At 43.4% G+C, this 18388-nt stretch overlaps 1 protein-coding gene across 2 annotated transcripts in view; it reads left to right on the top strand.

Moving 5' to 3' along the window:
* Positions 1-977: 977 nt before the first annotated feature.
* Positions 978-18388, top strand: part of MORC3 (MORC family CW-type zinc finger 3) — a 246006-nt gene continuing 228595 nt past the window's right edge. Inside the window, exon 1 of one of the 2 annotated variants that reach the window (XM_029603483.1) lies at positions 978-1091. In XM_029603483.1, coding sequence (XP_029459343.1) covers positions 1008-1091 — 84 coding nt within the window. In that variant the 5' untranslated portion in view covers positions 978-1007. The remainder of the gene's footprint in view (positions 1092-18388) is intronic. The other variant, XM_029603485.1, reaches the window with a different exon arrangement.

Below are 18388 nucleotides of genomic sequence, written 5' to 3'. Positions count from 1 at the left end.
TTTCTTTCTCCTGAAAGATTGTATCTTTTATGGGGAAAGATGTCTATTTTTCTGGATGTCATGAGAGATACCCAGTACCTTCGTAAATTGTTCTTAGAAAGAAGACAGAAGTCATGGATACTGGTGGGATTTTTCATTTGAAATTTCCATGTAAATGTATGCTTAAATTTTAAGGTAACAGATATATTTTTTGTGAAATAGCTCAAATGGATTTTTCGGGCTAATAGAGTGGCTACACCTGGTTAGTGCTATTCCCTAAGATATTATATTTGTCCTATCTGTAGTTAAAAGCTTATTTTTCTTAGTTAATTGTTTGTACTCTCTCCCCAATTGTTGTTTATATTATAGCTGTTTTCCTAAATATTTTGATTTTTTTGTTTTTAGATTGTTAAACAGATTTGCTACTATTTGTAAACCAATGTTTCTTGGATTTATTGTTTGAAAATCTAATAAAGAAAGTGAAAAAAAAAAAGTAAAAAGTATAACAAATTTGTGTGCAGTATTGTGATACTTTAGGGTGTTTTGCTTACTTTAATTCCCTTTGACTTACGTACTTCAATACTGCTCTTTCAGGATGTATATTGGAAACGTTTAAAAAAAAGGCAGAAAAGGAGACCTTTAAAACAGACTGACTGATCACAGAGGCACGCTTTCCACGTGATAAGTTTAAAAAAAAATAAAATGTTTTGTATTTTTTGAAGGAAAAAATAGAATGTAGGCGCTTTACTGGAAGAATACTAATATTAAATTTGAAAAGCACGGAAGGAAATGCTGACAGAAAGATGGTAGCCTTAAACTGAGTGCAGCTTGGAAGAAACGGAATATTTATAGTGGAAGGACAGGCGTCTTTTCCCCTTAATCCCTGAACACCCACCTCGTCCCCCTACCAAAAATGGCCGCCGGCCCTGGTCACGTGCCTCGCAGCTGCCTGCATTTTTCGCTGTCTGTCGCTAGGGCCGCGTTCCTCTTATTTTTTTTTCCAGCCTTAGGAACGCCCCGGAAACAGGATGTTCCACCGTAGGTGGCGTCCGGCTCTCGGCCCGAGAGCGAAGATGGCGGCCGAAAGAGAGGGAGGGATCCGGCTGAGTTCGGTAAGAAAAGGGCGGAGAAGGAAGGGTCGGACAGGCCCCCCCCTAGCAGCCGGCAGAGGTGGGAGTTTAGCTCCCGGGGCCTCCGGTTCTGGCAGGGGTCCCCCGTTGCATGTTTTCCGAAAGCGGGGCCTTGGGGTGGGTTTGACTCGCTTCTGCGTAAAGATAGATAGATTTTCTCTCCAGGTTCAGCGAAGTAACTTATCTAGCGCCACCGCCGCTCCCCTCGCTTGTGTATCTCGTGGCCGAGTCTTCCTTCAGGGGTTGCGGCCCTTTGCTTCTACCTTTACCCCTTTCCCCTCTTTTCCTCCTTCCTTCCACTCCCATCCCGCGCCTTGCTGGGGACTCGAGGTCTTAGGATTTAATTCATTTAAAATACTAACTTGTTGTGCTCGAGTTCGTAGAAGTAATCGCATGGGTTCTCCGCAGAGCTCTGGGAGCCCGTATTTGTGTGTTGTGAAATATTTTGGTCTGGTTGCTTGGGGTTGAGGAGGGCAGACCGAAAAGGTTCAAGGAGGAAGACCCTTCAACTCTTCCATAGATAATATAAAAAAAGATCTACGTTTGCATATTATTTCGTACTTATACACACTGTCTTGTACCAAGTTCAACCCAGAGAGAGTTACAATAGTAGTAATAATAAAACAAGACCTACTGTTGGAGAGCTGGATGAAAAAAAGGAAGTCTCTATAAGCGGGGGACTGTTTCCTTGTCCTCCTCTACTGAAAAGCCCCCTAACCCCCAAAGAGGAGGATAAGACGACTGAGACTGCACAGCCTGAACTAATTACCCCAGTCCCCACTCCCTGCAGTGTCCTGATAGCTCCATGTCGACGGGAGATCCAGTCTTGATTTTACTCCATTGCCCCCTGTAGTTCCAGTTTTCCGAAGAACAGCAGTTGCAATGGGGGAAAAGCCTGGACTGGCTTGAGACATGGAACCGTCTGGTCACATTACTGCACGATAATTTTCATGCAACTCCAGGGAAAACAAGCTCCTTTTTTATTTCAGTAAATGTCTTATTATAGAGAGCTCTGTCTCCTCTAATGCATTCAGCACTGAAGTGACTTACTTTTGCTTAATCTATTGTATTCGAAAATAGGTGCAGAATCGTTCATGGCCGGACAATTTTGAAGGAATAGAGTAGAAAATGACAAACTTTGAGACGTGGGATATAGCTATGTATAATTGTAGAAAATGTTAAAGGCTCTCAAATTGACGGCGGTAATGTGAGCTTCCTGATTACCTATGGTTGTGGTTGCCTGGGCTGTCTGGATCTTTCTTATAGTAGCCATTCTTCATTTTGTTCTTGTGTTGTGCTTTACCTTTTTACACGCCTCCCTCCCTCTCCAAGGCAAACTAATAGATAAGTTCATGCTCCTGAATAAAATGGCATGTCAATTGTTGATATTTTTAGAGAAGTGGTCATTGTGGATTCAGTTGATATTCATGTACTTGATATTCATGTACTTGTATAATCTATATTGTAATTTTCGCAATAATATAAAAGGTGGTTACTTAAGGTACAGACTAGTCTGTTTTATTCTCTGTAATTAAGGAGCCAGCGTTGGTGCGGATCTTTTTGGGCACTATTTCTCTCTTGAGATTGATTGTTTTGCTTCTTAGATGAAGCTCTGTTTGTCCTGTTTACCTGAAAAAATCGGTCGTGTGTTTTGCTACGGGTACATCAGTCTTCCGTGTGTTTATTTCAGTTTGTTTTTCATTGAAAGCTATAGAAATCGGCATCTCCCTGTAAATATTAGCAATTTGGTAACGTTACGTCTGTCCTTCGAGGAATTTACTGGCGCAGCCTCACAGACGAATCTTCTGTGTTATGCAGATAATGAGTTTCTAGACGTGAGTATTTTTGTGCTGGCTGCCGATCATGCTCTTATTGTTTATGAATTGCGCAGCTCTTCAGTTTCGCTTTCGTTTCATTTCATTTGAATGTTCCACATGTGACGGATGAGGGATAGATTTGCTTTTGTGGACAGTACAAGCAATATCTTCAGCTGTGAATTCTGCCTGCGTTGCTTCTTTTCAAGGGCTTCCAATTAAATGTCTGCTGAACGTTCTAATTTAGCTGGTTTTCTAATCCTTTTCTCTATTTATACTTCTCTATACAGTGGCATGCTATTTTATATTGAACTCTATTACAGAACTATAGGCAATATTTCAAAGCCCCGTTCCCTTTTAAATCACTGGGCAGCAGAGGTTATTTTAATTATTGCATTCACTTTCTTTTTGAATGTTTAATACATTCTTTTTTTCATTTATAATTAGATATTTGACAATTTTATATAGCAAAGGGCACTTAAGACCCAAGTTTCATTGGCAGGTTAGTTGATTTCAAAAAATAAAGGCTGCTGAAATATGCACCTAAAAAAAAGTGCATCAAAACTGGGTGCGTGTTTTTGAACGCACGCACATACACTTCTCCTGGGTGCTAAATGCAAGAGGTAAACGAGCTGCCGTGCTAAAAGGGACACACAATAGATAATTTGTGCATCCCTCGCGCTCTGCATCAGGCACCCAGGAGACGTGATTGTGCACCCACAACTTGTCAGTGAAAGGGACCAGTTCCCTTTCAGGAAGGCATTCTGAAAGGGTATTGGTCCTTTCATTGACATGTGGAGCTGCCTGGGCAAGTGCTGCGGGAGCCTGCTACCTGGGCTGGCGGGAGGGTGAGCTGCCCAACCTGTCAGACACCGCTCCCAGAAATTTTTTTTTTCTACACTTGCATGATGCTGCTTTCTGTGGTTACTTCTATTTAATGTTGTCACGGTACTAATAGGATTTTTTTTTTTGTGGTTGAGCCCTAGCTGGCATTAACATTGCTGCATTACAATGGGTGTGTTGGCTGTGGGGGAATTCTTGGAATCACGGGGTAATAGCCTCATCAACATGGAATTTACATGATGAGCTCTAGTAGTAAAGTGCTAATTTGGATGCATGTTTTGGATGCGCTAATCCCCATATTACATCGGGAGTTATTTTAGCACGTCCAGTCTGGTTAAGCAGTGCACTAGCCCGAGCGCACAGTATTACATTGGCCTAATAGTGAATGTTGGCAAATAAAGACCAAATGGCCAGCCAATCTACCTAGCAAGTTGCTTATGGTAGTAACTGTCGCTCCATGCAGGTTACTCCATGTTTTCTGTTACAGAATTAAGTCTTTCTTCTAGAACAAGCAGGATGGTAGTCCTTACACATGGGTGACGTTGGATGGAACCTGGCATGGAAAACATATGTCAAAGTTTCTAGAACTTTGTGCACACTGAGTATGTCTAGCATGCCCTAAACCAGACGTCCACATGGGGTCCTTCTTCAGTCTCTCTTTTTTTTTTTTTTCCCCGTGGAGCTCTGAAGTTGAATTTATGGCTTTTTCTGCTTGAAATTGCCTTAGAAAACGTTCACAAATTTTTGTGGTGTTCGCAAGTCTCATTGACGCTGGGTCCCTCTTCATAAAACATAAGAACTTTCCTAGCGTGTAGCCAGATGGACTCAGGACCAATGAGTTATATAATTCCCTGCCAGCAGATGGAGACTGAGTCAGATTTCAAAGCTGATGAAACCCCAGATATACCCTTGCAGTGACCTTAGCCCTTCAGGATTTCTCTATCTCCAGCAGATGTTGGATGTTCCTCTCCCTATGGGGCTTGCTGTACTTCTTGGAAAGAGTCTACATTTAAATTGAAGAAAAAATTGAGCTCCGCTCTTCCTGCGGTGATACCTAAAAGTCCCTCCCCCAGTTAAGAATTCCTGAGGCGACTTCCAAGATTCCTCAGAGGTGTTCCTTGGTCCAGTAGCTGGTTCCCAGTGTGGACTTTGTTGCTTAAGTAGCTGAAAGGCAGCGGGTTCGGGAAGCCGAGTGTGGCAGTGATGGCGAAAGCCCCCCCCCCCCCCCCCCCCCCGCCCAGAGACATTTGGAGGGATTTCGGTAAGACTTCCTCCAGGGTCCTTGGCAAGCCGTACCAATGTCATTCATGATCCTGTTGGGGTAGGGGGAAGTGGGCTTCTGAGAGGGTTGAGCTCCCCCCCCCCCCCCCAACCCTCCGGTGGGCTAGGCCCTGCTTTAGGCTTGGTCAGCACACTGCATGGTAGGCTGCAGCGGCGCCATCTTGCGTGCGTCTTTGTGTGTGCTGTATTGCCCTCCATAGACCGGCTCTGCACGTGCATTGCATGCATAATGTCACGTTCATGCCTATGCACACAACCTACTAAGTGCAGAATATAGGTAAAGCCAGGCGCACAGGCTGTGTGTGCGCCTTGTCTGTCCTGCCTAGGCGCCTGAAATCTGACTGCACAAAATTTTAAGCGCGAGCTGACAAAACACAATCACCACTGCTAGTGGCTCTGGCAGCCAAGAAACATAAGCGCTTTTTTCTCTGCGCTGCTTGTCATATTAGGGTTTCACACTCTGACCTGGATTCAGCACTGGAGGAAGCCCAGGGAGGGTTGGCCTTCCCAAACTTTGCTAAGCCTGGCTCCTCCCATTCAGAGGATAGTTTAGCCACAGCCTTAACTGGAAGTACCCCGGATCGGAGTACCCCCTGAACTGGGTCATCCATGGGAGAGGGAAATTCAGCAGCACCTAACCCAGTACCTCCTGGGCTAGGTGTGGACCTGGCTACCTTCTCTTAGGTGGAATTTTTCCAGGGCCTTCAAGATTTTGTATGGGCGCAGTCTGCTACCTCACTTGCCCCTGTTTGGATGGAACCTCAGCCGGTAAACCCTCCCTCTCCCAGTCCTATCTGCAAACCTCAAGGCATGCCACACCTCACCGAGGGTATCCTTGGCAGGGACCCGGATGAAGAGGAGAATGCAGATTCCTTGGAAAATGAGGAAATTCTCCTTGGGTTAGAACCGTATTGTATCATGTTACGGTTTTTCCATAGTGACAAATTGCTGGCTCTGGTTTCCCAGACCCTGAAGATGCTGGGAGTTTCTGGGGTGGACTCTGACAGAACCAAAGAAGAATCCCATTCTGATTTCCCTACAGAAAGCCTCTTGCTACTTTCCAGTACTGGAAGCCATCCAGGAATTGATTGACCTGGAATGGGATGCCCCAGAAGCAAGTTTTAAAGGAGGTCGAGTATTAGAAACTCTATACCCACTGGATCCGGCAGTATGAGAGCGTTTGCCCAGCATCTTTTTTCCAATAGTGGCCAATCCAGACTACAAGTACCTGGCAAGTACCCAAAAACTAAGTATATCCCATGCTACTGATGCTAGCAATAGCAGTGGCTATTTTCTAAATCAACTTGATTGATAGCAGGTAATGGACTTCTCCAAGAACGTATCCAATCCTTTTTTAAACACAGCTATACTAACTGTACTAACCACATACTCTGGCAACAAATACCAGAGTTTAATTGTGCTTTGAGTGAAAAATAATTTTCTCCGATTAGTATTCAATGTGCCACATGCTAACTTTGTGGAGTGCCCCCTAGTCTTTCTATTATCTGAAAGAGTAAATAACCTATTATCGTTTACCCGTTCTATACCTCATGATTTTAAACAGCTAAGAACATAAGAACATGCCATACTGGGTCAGACCAAGGATCCATCAAGCCCAGCATCCTGTTTCCAACAGTGGCCAATCTAGGCCATAAGAACCTGGCAAGTTCCCAAAAACTGTCTATTCCATGTTACCGTTGTTAGTAATAGTAGTGGCTATTTTCTTAGTCAGTTAATTAATAGCAGGCAGTGGACTTCTCCTCCAAGAACTTATCCAATCCTTTTTTAAACACAGCTACAATAACTGCACTAACCACATCCTCTGGCAACAAATTCCAGAGTTTAATTGTGCATTGAGTGAAAAAGAACTTTCTCCAATTAGTTTTAAATGTGCCACATGCTAACTTCATGGAGTGTCCCCTAGTTTTTTTATTATCCGAAAGAGTAAATAACTGATACACATCTACCTGTTCTAGACCTCTCATGATTTTAAAACCCCTCTATCATATCCCCCCTCAGCCGTCTCTTCTCCAAGCTGAAAAGTCGTAACCTCTTTAGTCTTTCCTCATAGGGGAGTTGTTCCATTCCCCTTCTCATTTTGGTCGCCCTTCTTTGTACCTTCTCCATCGCAATTATATCTTTTTTGAGATGCGGCGACCAGAATTGTACACAGTATTCAAGGTGCGGTCTCACCATGGAGCGATAGAGGCATTATGACATTTTCTGTTTTATTCACCATTCCCTTTCTAATAATTCCCAACATTCTGTTTGCTTTTTTGATTGCCGCAGCACACTGAACCGATGATTTCAATGTGCTATCCACTATGACACCTAGATCTCTTTCTTGGGTGGTAGCACCTAATATGGAACCTAACATTGTGTAATTATAGATTGGGTTATTTTTCCCTATATGCATCACCTTGCACTTATCTACATTAAATTTCATCTGCCATTTCGATGCCCAATTTTCCAGTCTCACAAGGTCTTCCTGCAATTTATCACAATCTGCTTGTGATTTAACTACTCTGAAAAATTTTGTATCATCTGTAAATTTGATTATAAATATTTTGAAAAGTACAGGTCCCAATACAGATCCCTGAGGCACTCCACTGCCCACTCCCTTCCACTGAAAAAATTGTCCGTTTAATCCTACTCTGTTTCCTGTCTTTTAGCCAGTTTGCAATCCAAGAAAGGACATCGCCACCTATCCCATGACTTTCTACTTTTTCTAGAAGCCTCTCATGAGGAACTTTGTCAAACGCCTTCTGAAAATCCAAGTACACTACTGGTTCACCTTTATCCACATGTTTATTAACTCCTTCAAAAACGTGAAGCAGATTTGTGAGGCAAGACTTGCCTTGGATAAAGCCATGCTGACTTTGTTCCATGAAACCATGTCTTTCTATATGTTCTGTGATTTTGATATTTAGAACACTTTTCACTATTTTTCCTGGCACTGAAGTCAGGCTAACTGGTCTGTAGTTTCCCGGATCACCCCTAGAGCCCTTTTTAAATATTGGGGTTACATTATCTATCCTCCAGTCTTCAGGTACAATGGATGTTTTTTATGATAAGTTACAAATTTTTACTAATAGGTCTGAAATTTCATTTTTGAGTTCCTTCAGAACCCTGGGGTGGATACCATCCGGTCCAGGTGATTTACTACTCGTCAGTTTGTCAATCAGGCCTACCACATCTTCTAGGTTCACTGTTTTGGTTCAGGTCATCTGAATCAATACCCATGAAAACCTTCTCCATTACGGGTACCTCCCCAATATCGTCTTCAGTAAACACCGAAGCAAAGAAATCATTTTAATATTTCCGTGATGCCCTTATCTTCTCTAAGTGCCCCTTTAACCCCTCGATCATCTAACGGTCCAACTGACTCCCTCACAGGCTTTCTGCTTCGGATATATTTTAAAAAGTTTTTACTGCGAGTTTTTGCTTCTACGGCCAACTTCTCTTCAAATTCTCTCTTAGCCTGTCTTATCAATGCCTTACATTTAACTTGCCAATGCTTATGCATTATCCTATTTTCTTCTGTTGGATCCTTCTGATTTTTGAATGAAGATCTTTTGGCTAAAATAGCTCCTTTCACCTCCCCTTTTAACCATGCCGGTAATTGTTTTGCTGCCTTTCCAACTTTTTTAATGTGTGGAATACATCTGGACTGTGTTTCTAGGATGGTATTTTTTTTTTTTAACAATGTCCACGCCTCTTGCACACTTTTTACCTTTGTAGCTGCTCCTTTCAGTTTTTTTCTAACAATTTTTCTCATTTTATCAAAGTTTCCTTTTTGAAAGTTTAGCACAAGAGCTGTGGATTTGCTTACTGTCCCCCTTCCAGTCACTAATTCAAATTTGATCATATTATGATCACTATTGCCAAGTGGCCCCACCACAGTTACCTCTCTCACCAAATCCTGTGTTCCACTGAGAATTAGATAAAATTGCTCCCTCTCTTGTCGGTTCCTGAACCAATTGCTCCATAAAAATGTCATTTATTCCATCCAGGAACTTTATATCTCTAGCATGTACCGATGATACATTTACCCAGTCAATATTGGGGTAATTGAAGTCTCCCATTATTACCGCACTACCAATTTGGTTAGCTTCCCTAATTTCTCTTAGCATTTCCCTGTCAGTCTCACCATCTTGACCAGGTGGATGGTAGTATACTATCACTATAGTCTTTCCCGACACACAAGGGATTTCTACCCATAAAAATTCAATTGTGCATTTAGTCTCATGCAGGATCATTATCCTGTTGGCTCTATGCCATCCTGGACATAAAGCACCACACCGCCTACCCGGGTGCTCCTCTCTGTGATTGCGATATAATTTGTACCCCGGTATAGCACTGTCCCATTGGTTGTCCTCCTTCCACCATATCTCTGAGATGCCAAATAAGTCTATCATCATTCACTGCTATACATTCTAATTTTCCCATCTTACTTCTTAGACTTCTGGCATTGGCATACAAACATTTCAAAGTTTGTTTTTTGTTTGTATTTTAATTCTGCTTTTTAATTGATAGGGATAAGTTAGAATTTTTTAGCTCAGGTGAGTTTTTAGTTACATGCACTTGGACTACTTTTCTTATTATTGGAACCTCACTATCAGGATGCCCTAATTCTAATGCATCATTAATATCCTTTGAAGATACCTCTCTCCAAATCATGCGCTGCTGAGCGACTGTCAGCTTTCCCCTTTGTTCTAGTTTAAAAGCTGCTCTATTTCCTTTTTAAAGGTTAGCGCCAGCAGTCTGGTTACACCCTGGTTAAGGTGGAGCCCATCCCTTCGGAAGAGACTCCCCTTCCCCAAAAAGTTCCCCAGTTCCTAACAAAACTGAATCCCTCTTCATTGCACCATCGTCTTATCCACGCATTGAGACTCCGGAGCTCTGCCTGCCTCTGGTGACCGTGTGGAACAGGGAGTATTTCAGAGAATGCTACCCTGGAGGTTCTGGATTTAAGCTTTCTACCTAAGAGCCTAAATGTGGCTTCCAGAACCTCCCTCCCATATTTCGTTGGTGCCCACATGTACCACGACAACCGGCTCCTCCCCAGCACTGTCTAAAATCCTATCTAGGTGACGTGTGAGGTCTGCCACCTTCGCACCAGGTAGGCATGTTACCAGACGATTCTCATGCCCACCAGCCACCCACCCAGCTCTCTTGATTCCTCCTAATCGAATCACATCTATCATATCCCTCCTCAGCTGTCTCTTCTCCAAGCTGAACAGCCATATCCTCTCTAGTCTTTCCTCACAAGGGAGTAGTTCCATCCCCATTTTGGTTGCCCTTCTCTGTACCTTCTCCATTGAACTATATCTTGAGATGTGGTGTCCAGAATTGTACATAGTATTCAAGGTGAGGTCTCACCATGGAGCGATACAGAGGCATTATGACATCCTCTCATTTTTATTCACTATTCCCTTCCTAATAATTCCCACCTGTGTTTTGACTCCCGCAGCACACCTGAGCTGACAATTTCAAAGTATCATCCACTAGGACGCCTAGATCTTTCCTAGGCAGTATCCACATTAAATTTCATCTGCCATTTGGATGCTCAATTTTCCATTCTCACAAGGTCGTCCTGCAATTTATCACAATCTGCTTGTGATTTAACTACTCTGAATAATTTTGTATCATCTGCAAATTTTATTATCTCACTCGTATTCCTTTCCAGATCATTTATAAGTATATTGAAAAGCACGGGTCCTAGTACAGATCATTGAGGCACTCCACTATATACCCTTTTCCACTGAGAAAATTGTCCATTTAATCCTACTGTTTCCTGTCTTTTAACCAGTTTGTAATCCACAAAAGGACATCTCCACCTGTCCCAAGACTTTTTACTTTTTTCTCATGAAGAACTTTGTCAAATGCCTTCTTAAAATCCAAATACACATGTTTATTAACTCCTTCAAAAAAGTGAAGCAGATTTGTGAGGCAAAGACTTCCCTTGGGTAAATCCATGTTGACTGTGTTCCATGAAACAATGTCTTTCTATATGTTCTGTGATTTTCATCTTTAAAACTCTTTCCCCTATTTTTCCTGGCACTAAAGTCAAGCTATCTGGTCTGTAGTTTCCTGGATCGCCCCTGGAGCCCTTTAAATATTGGGGTTACATTAGCCACCCTCCAGTCTTCAGGTACAATGGATGATTTTAATGATAGGTAACACATTTTTTAACTAATAGATCTGAAATTTCATTTTTGAGTTCCTTCAGAACCCTGGGGTGCAAACCATCTGATCCAGGTGATTTACTACTCTTCAGTTTGTCAGTCAGGCCTACCATATCTTCTAGGTTCACTGTGATTTGGTTCAGGTCATCTGAATCATTACTCATGAAAATCTTCTCTGGAATGGGTATCTCCCCAATATCGTCTTCAGTAAACACAGAAGCAAAGAAATCGTTTTAATATTTCCATGATGCCTTATCTTCTCTAAGTGCCCCTTTAATCCCTCGATCATCTAACGGTCTGATTCCCTCACAGGCTTTCTGCTTCGGATATATTTAAAATTTTTACTGTGAGTTTTTGCCTCTATGGCCAACTTCTCTTCAAATTCTCTCTTAGCCTGTCTTATCAATGTCTTACATTTAACTTGCCAATGCTTATGCTTTTTCCTATTTTCTTTTGTTGGATATTTCTTCCAAATTTTTTTTAATTTATCACTTTTTCTAATACATGAAGTATTTTAAAGTATACAGGAAACATGTTATACCACATTAGAGACAATTTTTAACATAAGTAATTACATATATAACAAGAAACTTCTAATGGGCTAACCCTAATCTCAATACAATTGAAACTCCGGAGGCTAAACTTAGAGGAAATTAAATAAATATAATAAGGCTTTACCTGATCACAGAGCTGTTTTTCTTTTATTTATTCCCTATGGTACTTCCTGGGAAAGAAAAGAATCTAAATAAACTCGCAGCTGTTCGGGAGAAAAGAATATATAGGTATCACTCTTTCTTTATAATACATTTGCAGGGGTATTGTAATATAAAGGAGGCCCCTTTAGATATATCCTTCTCATGCTCAGAAAACCCTTCCGTCTCTCCTGAGTGACCCTTGAGATATCAGGGAACATCCAAACTTTGCTGCCATGGAATAAGGAATTTATATGCCTAAAGTAAAAAGACAAGTAAGTTAATGTCTTGTTCCATAATTGACACCAGCAAAGTAGAACATTCTATGATCTCTATAGCTGAGGATTCAAAAAATGTGGTCAAATTCTGAAAATCAATAGAGGGAGCTGCAGCGTCATTTGAACAGTTTTGAACATTATTTGTAGGCAAAAAATAAACCCTATTTATTGCAGGAAATTGTGTTTCAGGTAATTGAAGTATTTCTGTGAGATATCTTTTAAAAGTAATCATCGGCAGTTCTCCCATGATTCTAGGAAAGTTAATCAAACGTAGGTTCAAACGGCAGTTCCAGTTCTCTATCATTTCCAAGCGTCAGAGTGGCCCCGTCCTATCTTTAATGGTTGCCACATTAACGTTCTTTATTTGTTGAATATCTGTCGCTGCCTTTACGAGAGATGTCTGAACTTGTGACAGTGTTCTCTTACAATGGTATTTTCTGATTCATTTGAAAAGAAAATGAATCCAACTTACTGTTGCACTCCCTTACAGCCAATGTAAGTCCAGCAGATAATTCCCACAGGGATTCCAGTGTTACAACTGCAGATCTTGCCAGAGTTCCTGGTTGTTCCCCCGATGTTAGTGGATTCACTGCAGAGGTCCCTGGAACTGTTGAAGCAACAGGAGCTGAAATTACCTCCCCGATGCTGCTTCTCCTCTGCTTCCTGGTTCAGCCGACCTCACTAACGAATCCCCCTGCAGACTCGCAGACTGATGAGGTCAGCGCTGAAACTCCTGCAGGGCGTCTTGGGTCAGCGTTTCTCTGGCTGCTGGTGGTCACACATCGGGAGGGGAGAGGGGGCTGAGGGAAACCTCTGCCCCTGGCAAAATTGCCTCTCCTCCAGACTCTTTCGCAATGGAGATTCCCTCCCCGAAATTTACAACTCCCTGGGACAGAAAGGTTGTAATCAGAGCTTGCTCTGAAAGTTGGGTCGGTATAGAGGGAAAAACCCTCACCTTCCCCTTTTGTTTTGGCGGCATAGCAGCTCAGGGAAAAACAGATTCCGAAATGAGGTAAGGAGCAGCTCTGTGTTCGTGTCCCATTTAGGACGCCATCTTGCCTCCCTTATCTTCTCTAATTGCCCCTTTAATCCCTCGATCATCTAACGGTCCAACTGACTCCCTCACAGACTTTCTGCTTCGGATATATTTTTAAAAGTTTTTACTGTGAGTTGTTTTTTGTTTTTTTTTGCCTCTACGGCCAACTTCTTTTCAAATTCTCTCTTAGCCTGACTTATCAATGTCTTACATTTAACTTGCCAACGTTTATGCATTATCCTATTTTCTTCTGTTGGATCCTTCTTCCAATTTTTGAATGAAGATCTTTTGGCTAAAATAGCCTCTTTCACCTCCCCTTTTAACCATGCTGGTAATTGTTTTGCCTTCCTGCCACCTTTTTTAATGTGTGGAATACATCTGAACTGTGCTTCTAGGATGGTATTTTTAAACAATGTCCACGCCTCTTGCACACACTTTTTACATTTGTAGTTGTTCCTTTCACTTTTTTCTATTTTTCTGATTTTATCAAAGTTTCCCCTTTGAAAGTTTAGTGCTAGAGCCGTGTCCCCCTTCCAGTCATTAATTCAAATAAATCATATTATGATCACTATTGCCAAGCGGGCCCCTTATCTGTTACCTCTCTCATCAAATCCTGTGATCCACGAAGAATTAGATGTAAAATTGCTCCATCTCTAGTCTGTTCCTGAACTAATTGCTCCATAAACCTGTCATTTATTTCATCCAGGAACTTTTTCTCTCTAGAATGTCCTGTTACATTTACCCAGTCAATATTGGGGTAATTGAAATCTCCCATTATTACTGCACTACTAATTTGGTTAACTTCCCTAATTTCTCTTAGCATTTCACTGTCAGTCTCATCTTGGCCAGGTGGATGCTTGTATACTCCTATTACTATACTGTTCCCCGACTCACAAGGGATTTCTACCCATAAAGATTCAATTGTGCATTTAGTCTCATGCTGGATCTTTATCCTGTTGGACTCTATGCCATCCTGGACATAAAGCGCTACCCTGCCTCCCAGTTGTTCCTCTGTCATTGAGATAATTTGTACCGCAGTATAGCACTATCGCATTGGTTATCCTCTTTACACCATGTCCCTGAGATGCCAGTTAAGTCTGTCGTTATTCACTAGACATTCTAATTCTCCCATCTTAGTTCTTAGTCTTCTGAAATTAGCAAACATTTCAAAGTGTGTTTTTTGTTTGTATTTTCATTCTGCTTTTTAATTGATAGGGATAAATTGGAATCTTTTAGCTAGGGTGAGTTTTTAATTACAGGCACTTGAGACTACTTTTCTTACTATTGGAACCTCACTGTTGGGATGCCCTAACTCTAATGCATCATTAGTATCCTTTGAAAATACCTCCCTCTGAACCATGCGCTTCTGAGCAACTGTCTGCTTTCTCCTTTGTCTAGTTTAAAAGCTGCTCTATCTCAGCAGTCTATCTGGTTCCACCCTGGTTAAGGGAGCCCTTCCTTTCGGAAAAGGTTCCCTAGTTCCTTACAAAACTGAATCCTTCCTTGCACCATCGTCTCATCCATGCATTGAGATTCCGGAGCTCTTCCTGCCTCTGGGGACCTGCGCATGGAACAGGGAGCATTTCAGAGAATGCTACCTTAGAGGTTCTAGATTTCAGCTTTCTACCTAAGAGCCTAAATTTTGGCTTCCAGAACCTCCTTCCCACCTTTTCCTATGTTGTCTGTGCCCACATGTACCACGACAGCCGGTGCCTCTCGAGCACTGTCTAAATTCCTATCTAGCCCTGCTAGACGTGGCTTAGGCAAAAGCCTTCCTACCGCAATCCAGTACGATCACCATATCGTCTGTAGCGGTGGGAATTCAACAGAGCCAGCAGGTGACAGCTTGGCACATGTTGAGGCTTTTGGGCCATGTGGCTGCAACTGTCCATGTTACTCCCTTCTCAAGTTTGCGACCTCAAGGTCCACTGTGTTCTGCGCATGTGCAGTGGCGCCAGGCCATGTGCAGCCTCCAGGCTCACATCAGAGTCACTCCTTCTCTCTGGTACTCTTTGACCTGATGGTGGGTTCTGTTGAATTTGGAGCGGGGAATATCCTTCCAAAATCCCCCCACCCAAATTGTACTTAACACGGATGAGTCCACCTTGGGATGGGGAGCTTATGTAGAGGGGCTCTGCACCCAGGTCCTGTGGTCCGCACCCAGGTCCTGTGGTCCTCCCAGGAATCCAAGTATTGGATCAACTTCCTAGAGCTCCAGCCGATCAGGTATACGCTGTGGGCTTTCAGAGATCAGCTGTACAACAGGCATTCTGATGCAGACAGATAACAAAGTTGCGATATGGTATATCAAGCAGGGAGGCATGGGATTGTACCTGCTGAGTTGGGAAGCAGTCCATATTTGTACCTGGGGCCTGTCCCACGGGATGGTTCTCAGGGCCATGTATTTGGCGGACAGACTAAGTCGTGCCTTCAGACCCCATGAGTGGGGTAGTGAGCTTGTCCACCACCTTTGGGGGAGCCCGGTGGTAGATGTTTTCGCATCTCCCTGCAACAGGAAGTTAGCCCAGTTCTGCTTCCTATACAGATCAGATGGGAATCCAGCTTCAGATGCCCTTGCCTGCCATTGGAGCAAGGTTCTTCTGTACCCTTATCCTCAGATTCTTCTGATGTCAAACTCTCTTGAAGCTTTGAGAGGACCGAGGCACTATGATCCTCATAGCTGCTCATTGGCCGAGACAGAGCTAGTTTCCGCTCCTCTGGGAGTTGTCCATCCAGAAACCAATCAGTTTGGGGATTTCCCCAAATCTCATCACACAAGATCGGGGCAGGCTGCGACTTTCCAACCTCCAGGTCCAATCGCCATGACTTGGATGTTGAGAGGTTAATTTTGCACCCCTTCTATCTTTCTGAGGATGTGTCTCAGGTCCTGGTAGTTTCCAGGAAGCCTTAAGTGTAGGATGTTTTCTGTGTGATGTGAGCAGAAGGCCCTAGATCCGTTCTCATGCCCAACACAAAAACTGCTTAACTATCTCCTACACCTGCCGGAAGCTGGCTTAAAAACCAACTCCATTAGTTCATCTCAGTGCAGTTTTCGCATACCACCAAAGTGTAGATGGTATGCCTAACTCTGTTCAGCCTATAGTTGCACGTTTCATGCGGGGCCTGCTTCAATTGAAGTCCTCCTACCCAAAGCTTCCCACCATGTCTTGGGATCTCAGCATAGTGCTAGCTCAGCTGATGAAAGCTCCTTTTGAGTCGCTGTGCCCCCGTGACCTGAAATACCTGACCTGGAAGGTCACTGCAAGCAGGATCAGCGAGCTCCAGGCCTTAGTGACTTATCCACCTTACACTAAGTTTTTTATAATGTGAAAGGGTGGTGATGGATTTCCATCTTAACCAGTCAATCATCCTGCCAACACTTTTCCCCAGGCCCCATTTGCACCAAGGTGAAAGAGCCCTGCACTCGGGCTGATTCAGTACGGTGTGCTCAGGCCGAGCGCACCGTTAGCCCCTGTTTGGCTGTGCGTTTTCGACGCACTATTTTTACCCCTTATACAGTAAGGGGTAATAGCACGTGGAAAAAGTGCGGCCAAACCTCCCCCGAAACTAAAAACTGCTTTTCTGTACACCCTCCGACTTAAGTCGGAGGCCCCCCCAAAAAAAAAAAATCTGCCCGCAGGTTTGTCAACAGACGCCAGTAAAATAAGCATCTGCTATTAAATCCGCTGACAGCCGCCTCTTCTGCCAATAAGGAGGCACTAGGGACGTGCTAGTGTCCCTAGCGCCTCCTTATTACTGCGGGCCCTCATTTGCATACTTGATCGTGTGCCCAGGAGAGAGGGGCCTGGGCGCGCGCCGGGAGAGCGGATGCTCGCCTCAGAGCGCCAGCTCTCCCGTGCATTTTTCTGAATTGGCCTGATTGTTTGGATTGCAAGTGAGCTATAGCCTTCTATCTGGAGCGGACAGAAGCCCATAGACAGTCCACCCAACTTTTTATTTCTTTTGATAGGAATAGGTTGGGAGTTGCCGTTGCCAAACACACTATCGAGTTGGCTAGCAGATTGCATCTCCTTATATTATGCCCAGGCAGGACTGCATGTTGGGGTTCATGTCAAGGCTTATTCTGTCAGAGCCATGGCTACGTCAGTGGCCCACTTGCAAGCATTTCCTGTGGAAGAGATCTGCAAGGCTGCGACGTGGAATTCTCTCCACAAATTTGCATCTCACTACTGTCTGGATAGGGATGGCCGATATGCTAGTAGGTTCGGCTAATCTGTCCTCTGGAATCTCTTTGAGGTATAGAGCCCAACTCTCCCTGCCTAGGGTCCATTGTTTAGGTTCAGGCTGTCTCCCCCTCTGTGGATGTGCCCTTTGGCACCTGATTGGGTGTCTGTTAGTCCCCTTTTGTGTTGGGGAGCAGCCTGTAGGTAGGAATTCACCCATGTGTGAGGACTACCATCCTGCTTGTCCTAGGAGAAAGCAGAGTTGTCTTGTCTATCTGTAACAGGTGTTCTCCTAGGACTGCAGGATTTTAGTCCTCAGGAAACCTGCCCGCCACACTGCGGAGTTAGGTTCTCTTATATTCTGTTTTGTGTGTTATTTAATTTCATAATTCTGTTTTATGAGGCTGAAGAGGGACCCCACGTGGACGCATGATTTAGGTTATGCTAGGCATGTTCAATGTGCATTGTCAAAGTTCTAGAAACTTTGACATAAGTTTTCCATGCCAGATTCCATCCAATGATGTCACCTGTATGTGAGGACTAACATCCTGCTGTCCTAGGAGAATACCTGTTACAGGTAAGCAACTCTTAAGAACATAAGAAATTGCCATACTGGGTCAGACCAAGGGTCATCAAGCTCAGCATCCTGTTTCCAACAGTGGCCAATCCCGGCTATAAGTATATTTTTAGGATGAGTATTTACATTTATTTTTACTTTTAATTCTGTATATATTAAGCTGCCTCTTTTTTTTTTTTTTTTTTGTGAGAGCATCTTGGATTTTATTCATTTGCAGGCCGATACAGTACAGTGCGCTCTGGAGCGCACTGTTAGCCTGCTCTTGGACGCGCGTTTTCCCTTACCCCTTATTCAGTAAGGGGAGGAAAACGCGCGTCCAACCCGCGGCACCTGATAGGGCCATCAACATGCATTTGTATGTTGAGGGCGCTATTAGGTATGCGTGC

Source organism: Rhinatrema bivittatum, chromosome 5 (assembly GCF_901001135.1).
Source record: "Rhinatrema bivittatum chromosome 5, aRhiBiv1.1, whole genome shotgun sequence".
Taxonomy (NCBI): Eukaryota; Metazoa; Chordata; class Amphibia; order Gymnophiona; family Rhinatrematidae; genus Rhinatrema; species Rhinatrema bivittatum.
This window is presented reverse-complemented; position numbering and strand designations above follow the sequence as displayed.